A 15,180-nucleotide genomic window follows, 5' to 3' on the forward strand; every position below is an offset into this window, starting at 1 on the left:
GGGGGGACTTTGCACCAGCCACAGATCTGGTCAGTGGCTTTCAGAAGGTTGTCCCTTAGAAACGTCCAATTGTCTTCTACCCCATGTGATGCTCTATCCCCTTCTACTTCGTCAAAGGCTATCTGTTGATTTTGATATATATTTTTGGGATTGTTCTGTCAGTTGTTAGCCATTGCTTATACTGTACTTCATCAATGATATTCACATTAAACATTTCGTATAACAATTTTTCAAACTCTTCTAGCAAAGAATTACAATTTGTACAGTTATCCATGTGGCAGCCATTTGTTCTTGGGTTACAAGTAATTGATTCCAAACATTGTTTATAATCAATCAAGTAAAACTTCATATCCTTGGTTAAATCAGATAGTTTCATGCCAGAAATCATTAGTTTAACATTCTGATGAATGGTGCATGCACATACATTATGTGCACCAGTACTACCTGCAAGTGTGCATTCTTCTGGCCTTGTCTCTGCAAATTTTGAGAAACTCATTTTGATTTCAGGATTTTTTTCATTTAAACAATTGGAAGGCTTCCTTGAAGTTACAAAGTATGGTGGTACTTTTTCTCATGGACTCTTTTGCTATCTGTTTTTTTTTACTGATTTGTAATCCTTTTTTCCTGGCATAACTCTGCTTACTTCATTTTTATGAAACTGAGAAACACAATTGGCAGTTTTTTTGAGGAAATGTACTTTTTCTATGGCTAGGATGTAATAAAATCCCTTCCTCATTGACCAGCCTTTTAGCTTGTCTAGCCATGTAATTAGGCACATCGAATTCCTGGAGTTTTCACAGATACCAATTTTTGGCAGAATTGTTAAAATTTGCAGTTTTTCTGATCTTTTTTCTGTTGGAAATTTTTCTTTTAACTGTTTGATTATTTCAATTTCAGGGTGATGATTCACCAACTTCCCTTCTAGGTGAAATCATTTTCATCTTTTGACCAAAAGTACATGAAGGTAGTATCTATCTTTAGTTTTTAAAAATTTTTTATTGAAGATTCTCCAATTTCAGACAGAGCATTGTTGAGGATATCTAATTCTGCATTTTCTTCTATGAAGACATCTGTTGATGATGAAGTTACTTCAGTGGTAGTTGATGTATCATCTCTTGTATCTTCTGATGATAGTTCAACTTGAAATGTGGGCAAAGTTTTTCTGCAAGAGTCACATATTTTTTTTCTAGGAATTAGGCTTGTTTTAGGATATTTTGTTGCAAAATTTGCTGTTACTGTTCTTAAACCCTCTTTCATGAGTGCTTTATGATTTTAAATGGGTCACAACACTTTTCTTGCTCAGCTAAAAAATTTTCTTTTACGTCCATCTGTAACCAGAAATTAACTAAAATGGTCATCCCATAAATAATGCAGTTTTTTCAATTGCATGAACTAAAAATGGGAGTGGGGACAGGATAAACTACCTGCATCAACTTGCTATAAAAGCAGGTAGTAATTTTACCTTGTAATTATTCTTAGTGCAAGTTTTGAAGAGTGCAGTTTGATTTTAACAGTTATTTTTTCAAAGCTATAATGGAAGTGACAAAGGAGCATATTCGGCATATTTTGCTTTATGATTTCAATAAAAGCAACAACACAACAGAAAGTGTGAGGACTATTAATGCAATATATGGGGATTGGACAATTAGCGTAAGCCTGTTTCTAAGGTGGTTCCAGAAATTCCAAGCTGGGAAACAACAGCCTAGAAGATGAACCTCATCCTGAAAGATCTGTAGAAATCAACAAGGACGTCCTGCAAATCCTGATGGAAAAAATCCCATCGTAATTGTTGAGGAAAAAGCAGAGAAGCTTGGTTTTGGTCATTCAACCATTCATTGATACCTGCATGCCATCAGAAAAATCAGCAAATTGGGTCAATGGGTTCCTCACAAACTTTCTGAGTCTAATCACACGCAGAGAGTAAATGTGTACTCGTCTTTGCTGTCACATCTCATGAATGAACTGAATGAACCTTTTTTGGACCGAATAGTAGTAACTGGTGACAAGAAATGGGTTCTCTATAAAAATGTCAAGTGTTGAAGAGAGTGGGTAGGGAAAGAACAAACACCAGCACCCCAGGCTAAAGAAAGTCTTCACCCATGTAATGTGTTGTTATCTGTTTGGTGGGATATGAAAGGTTTAGTCCACTTTGAACTTTAAAACCCAAACCTAAAGATAACAAAGGAAATCTACTGTGAGCAGCTTGAGCGGCTTAAGTCAGTTCGAGAAGAAAATCAACCATCTTTGGTTTTAAGATGAAAGGTGTTCTTCCATCAAGATAATGCTTGGTCACATACAGTGAGGATGACATTCCAAAGGCTGGAAGAGAAGCAATGCCCCACCCACCATATTCACCTGACATTGCCCCATCTGATTATCATTTATTCCACTGTCTTCAAAATCATTTAGATGAAAAAAATATGAATTCTGTAGATGAGGCCAGAACAATACTGGAGGAGTATTTTTCATGACAGACAAGTGAATTTTGGAAGAGGGGCCTTGCAAGTCTATCAGATAGATGGAAGAGCATTGTAGAAAATGAAGGAGAGTAGATTTTAGATTAAAAAAGAACTTTGTATATCTTAGTTTTGTAAAATAAAAGAAATATAAAAAAAAACCATTATTTATTGGCTGACCTAATATATCTAATCTGAAAATAATAAGAATTAAGTAATTTAATTAGGCTGTATAACATGAACCATAGTTAATAGACTATTAACTCAGTTTCCACTGAGATTCCAGCATGAATTTTTGTATGTGAGTTGTAACTAAGTAGGGCAATATTTTGACAAAATTTCAAAAAAATTGATGACCATGTCTTTTGATCTATGAAAGGTCAAAGGTCAAATTTTAGGTAAACGTTTTTATTTTTATCACAAGGAATAAATACACTAAACATATGTTGTAAATCTATTTAAATGCTTTAAAATGAAACAAAAAAAATATGTGTTTTCTAGCTCAAATAGTAGCTGAGATATGACTTCTCAAAGAAATTGAGTAACTGTAAAAATGAGACGTTTTTTGAAAATTTAAAATGGTCATAACTCAGCAAATATTAGAGTCAGATAAAAAAAATATTTCATATTTAAGGGTTTCATATGAAGGCCATTTAGCATGCAAAGCTTGAAAGAAATCGGTTTCAGTCATCTTTGGCATCTGCCTTGAGTTTGCATGGCTTCATCATGAAAATAAGCTTGAATAGGAGTAACTTACCTGCCACTGTTAACATCCCATAGGGTTACTGTACGGTCAAATGATCCAGTGATTAGTTGTGTACCTGTGCAGTTGAATGCAACAGAAATAATCTCTTCACTGTGTCCCTGAAAAAGACAATAGATTTTTCTTACTACATTTTTATTGTTAATTGTGCTTGTAGCAGCAGCATTGTCGTTGTCATCATTATCACCGTCATCGTCATCATCATAAATTTTTCCTTTATTGTTGTCAGCATCTTTCTTTTTCTTTTGCTTTTCTTCATCTCACTTCTCCCTATGCATCAAGTAAGTTTTTGCAATGTATTTGATGATGACCAGAGAACTGTTATGAGTGTGGGTTACATTTTGAGGTTACTGTAAGTTAAGGGTTCATATTAACATCAATATTCATCAACATTATTACAAAATCACTCTCAGATGAAGGGAAAAGCTCAGAATGCTATACTTACTTTTTGATGCAACTGAACATATCAAACTCAGTTATAGACTAACTGCTGTTGTCTACAATTTCTCCAGACCCCAGACTTTACCGTTTTATAGGAATAGTGGATTTACCATTACTTGCCACTGAACTGTACTTAATATGATAGAAAATAATGCAATGGTATTTCAGTTTCTCTTTTTATTCATCAACTTTATTATTTTGCTTCTCTGTGCTGGTATGCATTGACTGGACCCTAGCATTGATCAGATCTTTAATCATAGCTGTCTGGTGCCAAACCAACTGCAAGACATATCTAACTGCAATAATTCTAACCAGTTTCTACCATCCCTACTTATTACATACATATCTATACAATGATAATTGTCTTTAGACACCAACTAATGATTCTATTCAGTTGCTTTCTCTCTATGAGCACAGATAAGCTGGGGAAAAAATGAATATAAAAGGAATCAGATGATGTTGGTGCCATAATCAAATGTGCTAAGTACATACTATAAAGTAGCTGGCAGCATAGGGTAGAGGAGTCCTCAGTCTTGTTGAGGAAAAGGTATCCTACCAATCAGAGGTCCCACAAAATACATCAAGTATATTCTGTAAAATGGCTCATGTTAAGAAGGACATCCAGCAGTAGAAACTATGCTGCAAATGGAATTTATGGACAAGGTGTGGCCCAACTCATCTAATATCATCATCATCATCATCGTTTAAAGTCTGCCTTCCATGCTGGCATGGGTGGAATGACAGAAGCCTGCCCCAGACTGCTGTAACTGTTTTGGCAGGATTTTTACAGCTGGATGCCCTTCCTAACACCAACCCCTCAGCAGAGTGGGCTTAGTGCTTTTTACATGGAACAAACACAGACAAAGTCAGTTTTGGCAAAGTTTTTACAGCTGGATGCCCTTCAAAATGGCAACCACTTTACAGTGTGGACTGAGTGCTTTTGAGTGGCACCTGCACTGACAGGGTCACCAAGTACTTGCAAGACAAAAAAAAAACTCTTTTGAGAGGGGAGGGAGCATTGGAGGAGGTGTTCTTGTGTTCCCAGACCTCGATTGAAGCATCCAACCCATGCTAGCATGGAAAACTAACGTTAAACGATAATGATGATATATAAATAACACAAAGTAAGTTAGAGGTTATGGGTGAAAACCACTAAGGGATAGTATTTATCCAATATACTGTTGGTAAAGTACCCAAATTCTTAATACATAAATGTTTTTAATTGCAATGCAATTAACTTATTTATTGTATTAAACAGGTGAAGGTAAAGAAATATTTTACCATTAATTTATAATACAAATAAGAAAATGGAGAAACAATTTAGTTGGTTCATCAACTTTCGGATATTAGAAGGTTGGATTATTTATTCATTTAACAAAATGAGAACTATTAAAGTTCTCATTCATTTTGTTAAATAAATAATTCAACATTCTAATATCCGAAAGTTGATGAACCAACTAAATTGTTTCTCCATTTTCTTATTTGTATTATATATATATACTCTCTTTTACTCTTTTACTTGTTTCAGTTATTTGACTGCAGCCATGCTGGAGCACCGCCTTTAGTCGAAGAAATCAACCCCGGGACTTATTCTTTGTAAGCCTAGTACTTATTCTATCGGTCTCTTTGGCCGAACCGCTAAGTTACGGGGATGTGAGCACACCTGCATCGGTTGTCAAGAGATGTTTGGGGACAAACACAGACACACAAACATATACACACACATACATATATATATATATATATATATATATATATATATATATATATATATATATATATATATATATATATATATATACATATATACAACGGGCTTCTTTCAGTTTCTGTCTACCAAATCCACTCACAAGGCTTTGGTTGGCCCGAGGTTATAGTAGAAGACACTTGCCCAAGGTGCCACACAGTGGGACTGAACCCGGAACCATGTGGTTGGTAAGCAATATATATATATTGTTCAAAGGATGAGGTATATATATATATATATAAATTAAAACAGTTTAGGAGATCGAAAATCCACCTGACGAATGTCATTGAAGACATGAAACGATTGTAGTGGCGGTTTATTTCTTTATATTAAAAATTTTTATGTATTGATTAAGTCTTTCCTTGTTTGTTTTGCAAAATAGTGGTTTTGTCTCGAATTAATATTATATAATATTTTACTATAAAATTGGATTTAATCCTAAATCTGATTTTTTCCCTGTAAATTTGGATTTATTCCCTAATATTTATTATATATATATATATATATATATATATATATATATATATATATATATATATATATATATATATATATATATATATATATATATAAATCATTGATTAGAGAACAAACATCAAATTTAGGCCAATGACTTTACATAACTCCATGCTCCTATACATTTCATTATATACAAATAATACCATGGCCTTCAACATATAAACGAAATACATATATAAGCACAGAAGTTTAAAAATATATATGCGCATATAAAAATAAAAAATATATAGAAGTACCTGTCAAGAAAAAGTATATATAAATCGACTAAAGTAGTTGATCAAAATGAATTACTAAAACATATCAACTGACTAAAAAGTTTTTACTTCTTGATTAAAAATATATCAAAATAGTTTGTTTTTAAAAATGAAGCGATCCATGGTAGGTCCATGGTAGCTTTTTTCCTTCAAAGTACTTGATATAGTTACTTGCTACTGCCACCCTTCCAAGTCTATTGCTTTGCTCCAAAGGCCATGTCAAGTACACTGTTCTACCACCATGCCACCCTAGGTCTTGTTGGGACTTTACATCAGCCACAAATTTGATCTGTATGTACACACACACACAAGTATAGGGGAGGGCAAAATATAAAATTCATGTTAACTTACTGATAAATTAAAAAGTTCTTTCCCAGTTTGTACATCCCACAGCTTTGCATCTGTATCCATACTGCCAGTTGCAACTATAGTGCTTTGGGGGTTAAAACTCAAACATACCTGGCAAAAGGTAAAAAAAAAATGTAACACAAATTAGTATGATTATTCACATATTTATTCTTAATGTGCCTAGGCAGGTTCAGATGCAAAATATGCTGGTTGCAGTGGTGTATGTCATAGGAGAATAACTTATTTTTTTTACAATGATGGTGTGTTCAACAGATTTGGCTCATTGGCACACAGGATTCTGGAGGGGACACTAGTGTTTCAATATGTTGTGTCTTATCAGCTGGAGAGACACTGCAGCAATCAGCATATTTTTGAGCCTGAACTTGCCTAGATGTATTAAGAATAAATATGCAAATAATTTATCCAGGTCTTGCTGGAACATGGTATAAATAATGATTTGTTAATGAATCAGTGTATAAATATCTTTTTAAAACAGTGTCTGGACTTGAATTTATAGAAAATGAAACTAATACCATAATAGGGGATCTCACATCTGCTTCAATGAACAAGAAATGCAGTTGTTTGATAAACTACTTATTTATTGAATTTTTGTATAATTAAGTAAGTGGTCGAGTGTTCCATAAAATTTGTACACTTAATGTTGTAATGCACAGACAGAATCATATATATGTGCATATACTGTATTTATTTTGAGATGCTCTGTGTTTCTTTCAACTACTTTAACTATAACAGACAATTTAGTAAAATAACTTAGTTATCATTAAGCTAGTGTTAGGGACATAAATTGTGACTAAGGTTTGGTGGAAGATTTTAATTCAAAACTTATGAAAACAAGACATTTGTCACTCAGAACCAGAGCCGGTTTCAGCCTGGTTGGTAACGAAAGGGTTAACATTGTGTGTGACAAGGATTGCACTCAAATCATGGATAAAGTATATTCAACAGGTTTCCACACAGTTTTCATTGATCCAAAAATGTATGTTAGTCTACTTTAATAATACAAAATAGTGATATAATAATGATTTCAAGTTTTGGCACAAGGCCAACAATTTTGAGGATGGGGGTAAATTGATTACACCAATCCTAGTGCTAAACTGGTATTTATTTTATTGACTCCAAAAGGATGAAAGGCAAAGTCAACCTTGGTGGAACTTGAACTTAGAACATAAAGACAGATGAAATGCCACTAAGCATTTTGCCATACTGTACCAACTTAATTCCTTCAGTGAAATTGCTGGCCTTGAGCCAAAATTTGAAACCAATATCATACAGTAATATAATATTCAACTGGCAATAAGAAAGCTTTCTATTTATCACATGACTATGTGCGCACACACACACACACACACACACACACACACATAGATATACATATACACAATACTTCATTTTTTTTTACTATTAAGTTCATCTTTTATGGATTTTTCTCCACCACTATTCTGATTGTTTATCGGTCTTAATTGTAGATTGTAGTTGTAATTGTAGCAGTGTATCTTAAAGGCAGTAGAGCAATAGAAATTATGCCTCAATAGATTAAATGTTTGGCAGTGCTTACTTTCATGCCTCAACAATTTTGCTCTTCATTCCAAGAAATAAATATAAGAAATGTGCTGGGAGTTGATTCAATCAACTACACCGTGTAAAACTCATTACTAATGACTCTGCAGTGTCCATAGTTTTTCATCACAAAGCAAGCAAGATTAACTTTTAGTCAACTGATACTTTTTCATTGAAGCATGGAAAGATGAAATGTAAGTTTAATATCACTGAGATTTGAACCGAGAGAAATTAGATACCAAACTGCATATTACAACGCACATAATTCTGATGTTCTAATAACTGAACTATCTGTACCTGTTTAGACAATAAAAAAAATAAGAATTTTTTAGTTCAATTTAGAAGCTTCCTAACAGATAGTAGAAAGTATTTGAGAGGAAATGAATAATTCATTTCCTCTCATGCCATTATCACTGACCATATCATCATATATCAGAATGCATATGATACAGAGATACACATTCTCCAGTTCTTTGAGTAACAGAAATATCTACTAGTTATAGCCTTTGTGACTGAGTATTCCTCCAATGCTATCCTTAGTATAATCCTCAGGCAGAGCCAGCCCAACACAATGTCTGATAAGGTTGGCCCTTTGAATTACAGTTTACCTTCTAAGTTCTATCTCTCAAATTTCTATACATACACATTTACAAATGTACAGACACTCAAAGTAAAAAAATTAAAGTTAAAACTTAACAATTTCAGCTGTGTGACCTCGGTGGGTGCGGTAACAATTTCCTGTTTCTGTATTCCATAACCTAAATGTCTTGTCAAATGATCCAGTTGCTATTTTGTCTCTAAATAGAAAAAAGTACGGAAACTATCAAAACTTAGTTGTTAGTTGCCAAGTGAATGATGAACAATTACAATGACAATAGTAATGATGTTGATTGTTATTTCTATTTGAAATAACATAGTGGTAGTAGTTAAAATCCATGAGAGTTCACTTTGCAAATTTGTGTCTTTGACTCTTATCTATGTTAGAAAAAATAATGTCATTTCTTCACAACAACAGACACACTCGATATTGTTATATTGATCTGGTATTATTATTTTTATCTTGGAAAATGATGTCAAGCTTACATGTATCTGGTAGTCTATCTGTATGCTAAAGTTTCATAATGTCTTTACACTGTCATTTCTGAAACAGGTAGAGGTTTGGAAGAGAATTACATGGTTTTTTTCCCCGCCCCAAGTTGTTGAAAAACTGAGTAGAGCAGTATTACATGACATTGTCTCCAAGTATTGGGTCAGCCCATAAATAATGCGGGTTTTTCAATTGCATGAACTAAAAGTCAGAGGAGGACAGGATAAACTACCTGCATCAACTTGCTATAAAAGCAGGTAGTCATTTTACCTTGTACTTATTCTTAGTACAAGTTCTGAAGAGTGCAGTTCGATTTTAACAGTTATTTTTTAAAAGCTATAATGGAAGTGACAGCACACACTTGCAGAGGAAGGTGAACAAACCTTCTAGCATGAACCTGTAGGCTAGAAAACATCTAGGAAAGGATGCTATTTTTGGTAGTAAGGTTAAACCTGAATCTTTGGGGTTCTTTCATTGGTTTTAGGCAGCAGTTTCATTTCATATCTTTATTGTTTTTTCATGCTTGTTTTTCTCAATAAGTCTATGATGAAAATCTCTACCATCTTTGTAACTAGTTCTTGTAATGGTTTTTCATTCATTACCAATGTGGATAATAGAAGGAAGGCTTCATTTGAGAGAGTGGAAAAATTTGCTCTATCACTTTTTGTAGAAGGTCACACTCCACCAATCAGGTTGTCCATCTGCTATGTTCCTGCATGCAGTAAGGCTGTGACATCAGCAGAGATTCCTATATGGCGTGCAGGTGAGGTTGTGCTTTGTATAGCCTATCACTTTGATGGAAATGTGATTTTGGAACAAAGATCAAGACTGGGTGCCTGGTATCTGGTATATCATCAGATGTTTTTTACCAGTTGGACAATTGGACAATAAATACTACACATTAGCTTTCTATAGAAGACTAGCAGGGGGAGGGGACAATGACAAAGTTCTCAAACGTCTGGGCATTGATGAGAATCACTTGGCTAGTCTTTCCTGGAGGATCTGTAACCTAGGAACTGATGAATAATTTCTAGAAATCCCTGGACTGGCTGTTCTACCAGGGGTAGAAATGAAATAAATTCAACAGTCCTGAAAGTGCAGTCATTTGGGTCTGTACAAGGTGCATATAGAGTACAGAAACCATTCTACATGCACTCATTCTGGCTTGAGGAGTTTTGCTGAACAGTTGTTGTTGCATGTAGGTCGGATACAGCTGTGGCTGAAGCCCATTGTAAAGCTCACCCTACCACTTTCTTGTGATCAGGAAGAGCAGACACTTTTTCTTTATCTAATGATTATGGTGAAAGAGAGAATTTCATAGATATGACTGAAAGGACTGAGGGCAGACATCTTCCTCTCCAACGAAGCTCTCATTGACTTTTTCAAACTTCACTAGAAGAGATGGTAAGAATAGCGAGGCTGATGTTCCCTTCAATAAATTTGCTGAAAAGTGGGTGAAAGTAGCATGTATGGTTTGAGTGAAAGGAGTTTCCCTCAGTATGCATCTATATATGATGGAATTAATAGCTGTGAGTGATCACTTATCCTTGGTCAGATCCTAGTCCTGGATTTGTGAGGCTTCTCGACTAGCCCTACATTATGGTCCCCCTCTTTGGACACACTAGCATACATTTGTATAGTATGTACAAGAATGTAATGTAGTGAGATAAAGCTAAATGCTTTGTCTTATTGAGTTACATCCCTTCTCTTAGTTCATATTCAATATATGAGGACTATATTGAAAGTAAAGCAAAATTAGACATAACTGATATAGGTCATTCAAATTCCATATGTTGGTAGTATAACTCTTCCTTTATACAAAGGTACTACTCAGCGGTCTCTATCACAAGTAATGCATTTACACCATCATTGAATACCATTCATGAATGCTCTTTGAAAATATTCAGATGTGCACTGTTGTACCCACTTCTTTACAATCACTTTCACCTCTTCTACATCATCAAATTTTTATCTCCAAAGATTGTCCTTCAATGGCCGAACAGGTAAAAGTCAGAAGGTGTCAGATTGGGGTTGTGTTGTAGATGGGGAAACACTGGCCATCTAATTTGCAAATTGACTGATTTCTTGCCAAAGATATGTGGTCAGATATTGTTCAGGTGAATGTGGATTGTTTTCAGATTTTTGTGTGATCTCTTTCACATATGGCTTCTCTAAGCTCTCTGAGTGGCTTACCATACCACTTGCTGTTCACAGTGCAGACATATAGAAAACCAGGGAGAATGATTGGAACCTATTATTTGCCTGCAATAAAGGTCAGGAGGAAGAGTTACATAAAGAGTTATTCTACTTAGTCAAATGAACAACTCATGTTAGTTAGTGAAAAAGTTATGCCTACTCTTGCATTACTTTCAATACAACCATATATCATTCTGCCTTTTCTACTGGAATTGTCATTGGTTGTGGTATAGTTCTAGTATGAATAATATTAAAAGTCAATTGTAAACTAAAGGAGAAAAACACAAAATAGATAAATAAATGAAAGCAATTTTTTACTTTCTCAAACTTTAGCTGGTACCAGTTTGTTTGGCAGTTGCAGAAGATCTTTACACAGTTTTACACTGTGCTATGACCAACTTGTGTGTAATATAATATGTTTTAAGATTTCATCTTTGTCTCAGATAGGATGGTGTGATTGTATAATGTTATTTAAATTTTATTGTTGTTCATATTTGTGTTTTTGTAAAAATGGAAAGGTGTAATTGTGTTTGCTTAAAATTTTGTTATGTTTGAAAGAATATAAATTTAGGGGAAGATGATATATAACATACAATTTTCATTCTTAAGAAAAGTGATTTTCACTTGATTTAGGGACTCTCCATTACTAATATATCACCTATCCCTTTTGCAGGTGATTCCCAATCTTTGGCTTTCAGTTTGTCTAGGACCATTAGTTATCTTTGCAGACTGTTAGTTAGATTATTACTAAAGATACCTGACTACATAGGTAAATTCTTCTAGGAAAATTATCCTTGTTTCTACACAATTATAAATAATAGACCAAACATTGAAAAGATTAAGATTGCTATCCATGAACAATATATTCTGTCATTGTTCATTTCATAGATCTGCTGTTTCATAATATAAAATTACTCTAATTGACTGTAAATTACAGGGGTCAAATAGTGGCCAAAATTTTCTATTATTTTTTTAAGATTATAGTTGTTATAACAATATTAATTTCACATATCTGAAATCATTCACTTGTGAAAGCGAAAAGTAAGTGTTCGGAAACTGAAAAGAAAGTGCTATTTTGTGTGAATAATTTATCTTATTTATCTTTTTTTCTAAGAAAAAAAAAAAAGAAGAAGAAAAAAGAAACAGAAATGAGTTAATTTTGTATTTGAAGTTATAAAAAAATTAATTGAATAATTTCTATTATTTTACCTTGTGGTGAAGCCCTTAATCAATCACTTAACCTGCTAGAAAATGAAACCAAATCTTTATATAATCACACCCTTCCATCTCACAAAAATGAGAAACAACAAAAACAAAAAGTCTAAATAATTTGATATAATCACACTCCCCCATATTAAATAACAACACAAAAAATACTGAATTCATCAAAAAATAGACTCCATAATTAAAAAAACAAACAAACTGGTACTCAATTTGAGAAAGTGAAAGTGGTATGCTACTTAGGGCCTAAATATAACCATTCTAAAAGAAAGATGGATGGCATACCCAAAAGGGTTATTAAAAGAGATTGCATAGACGACGTTGTTGTGACCATACAGTGTATGAAGTTCCTCTCCAGAGGCTGTATCCCATATCTTACATGTACGATCATAACTTCCTGTGATGAAACTGTAATAGACAATGAGATCTCCTCATGTTACTGTGTTTGATATTATTCATATTACAACATCAACAACAGCATCAGTAGCAGTGACAACAACAACAACAACAACAATAATGACGAGGCTGGAACAACAACAACAGCAGCAGCAGAAGCAGCAGCAGTGAGAAAAGCAAAATTAACAGCAACAAGAGTTCATCATGGTATTCGTCATCTGATCAATAAGTATCCGGACTGTTGCCGTAGTAACAAAGCTAAAGCACACAAAGTGAAACCACTTGGCACAGATTGACCTTGAACTCTGCTGAGCATGTGCACTAAGTTTTAACGTTCTATCTCACTTCTGCCGTTTACAGCAGTGCTTGGAAGGAAGGTATGTAGTGTGTGATTGTCACATCGATTATGACAGAAAGTTGAACAGAGAATCTGCATCAAATTTTGCCAAGAGTTTGGTGATACCTGCTCAGAGGCCAACACAAAGTTTTCAAAAAGTTTTCCTCATTCTCAGCACAATCAAGGAGATCTTGTGCAACTGAAACCCAAGTGTCTTTTTGGTCAGCTGAAAGCAGTTTTGGCACAAAAAAGGCAGATACGTGTCTCATACCCAAATCTTCAGTGATAATGGACTGAACTGAACTGTAACTAATCTGCACATCCTCTGATACCTCAGGACAATTCGACGATTTCTCCTCATAGCTGCATGCACATCTGCGATGTTTTTCTCAGTTCTGCTGGTTGAAGGTCTCCCAAAATGTTCGTCAATATCAACATTTTTTAGGCTATCTTGGAAACGTCTGAACCACTCATACACTTGTGTGTGAAGCATACACTCCTCTCCATACACTTTCTTAAACTTTGCATCAGTCTCTAAGCAAGTATTGTCATGACGACGTTCTCTGTCATGGTCAATATGACAATCACATGCTACACACCTTCCTTCCAAGCACTGCTGTAAACAGTGGAAGTGAGCTAAAATGTTAAAACTTAGTGCTTGTGCACAGCAGAGTTCAAGGTCAATCAGTGCCAAGTGGTTTCACTCTGAATGCTTTAGCTTCATTACTATGGCAACAGTCCGGATACTTATTGATCAGACCTCAATGTAATAACAATAGTAAAAACAATAGTAATTATTATTTCTAACAAAGGCATAAAACCTCATTAATGGAGAGTCAGGTTGTTTATATCAAGAACAGTATTTGCCTGGTACCTTCTTTTATTGATCCCAGAAGATCCCAGGAGGATGAATATCAAAGGTAATCCTGGTGGAATTTGAACTCAGAACATAAAAGAATATAACAAAACATTTTGTCCTATACATTACTGATTCAGCCAATCCACCAGTTTTTAATGGTTTCTAATTTGGACATAATGTCATAAGATTAGGGAAGAGGTTTAATTGATTTAATTGACTCCCTCAGTAATTGACTGGTAATTATTTTTTCTCAGATCAGGAATATCATAATGTAAAGCTGATCAATGTGATTTAAATTCACAAAATAGTAGGAATAAACTAAATACTATTAAACATTTAGTTTGCAGTTTTATTACTGCTGCCAAATCCATAGGCATTAGCAAAAATAATATGATTTGTGACATAGACACACGATCATAAAGTATTGAGGACAGATGAAAGGTAGTTAACCTCATCAGGTTAAATACCTTTAATCAAATTTAAATATATAACATATAATGGATGTTACTAAAACAGCACAAACTGTCATCCATCACTCTATCACTTCAGCCAATTCACCTAAATATAATAACTTATTATTTCATAAGACACCATAAATTTACAATGGAATCAGCTGATAGTGGTTGACTGATACTTTTTTCCAACCCAGAAGGCATGGAAGGTGAAGTAAATGTCAACAGGAATTAGAAAACAGAACATATAGGAACATAACTAAATACCACCCCAAAACCACACAACAATTCATTCAGCACCCAAAGAATCCTGATGCCATCCACTTCTTTAAATACAATATTACTAAAAAAAAAAAGCAGTAATAGCAACAAAACCACCTGTTGAATTGATAAACTAGGCTACAAGAGTGGGATATAATTGAATTGGATCCCCCTTAGTATAAAATTGGTACTGCCTTGAGCTATTAAGGGAACTTCTATATGGTCACTCAATCTGGAAATCACAGCCAAATTTCACTCAAATCAC

At 34.2% G+C, this 15,180-nt stretch overlaps 1 protein-coding gene across 2 annotated transcripts in view; it reads right to left on the bottom strand.

Annotated features, from left to right (window-relative positions):
* The window catches only part of LOC115209381 (dynein assembly factor with WDR repeat domains 1-like), a 107,599-nt gene that overhangs the window by 61,880 nt on the left and 30,539 nt on the right, over nt 1-15,180 (bottom strand). For both annotated transcript variants that reach the window (XM_036501580.1, XM_029777762.2), the window contains exons 6-9: nt 12,896-13,018; nt 8,804-8,903; nt 6,532-6,639; nt 3,214-3,320 (exon numbers count right to left, since the gene is read on the bottom strand). In XM_036501580.1, the coding sequence (XP_036357473.1) occupies nt 3,214-3,320; nt 6,532-6,639; nt 8,804-8,903; nt 12,896-13,018 (438 nt within the window). The remainder of the gene's footprint in view (nt 1-3,213; nt 3,321-6,531; nt 6,640-8,803; nt 8,904-12,895; nt 13,019-15,180) is intronic.

This window comes from Octopus sinensis, linkage group LG3 (assembly GCF_006345805.1).
Source record: "Octopus sinensis linkage group LG3, ASM634580v1, whole genome shotgun sequence".
In the NCBI taxonomy this organism is placed as follows: domain Eukaryota; kingdom Metazoa; phylum Mollusca; class Cephalopoda; order Octopoda; family Octopodidae; genus Octopus; species Octopus sinensis.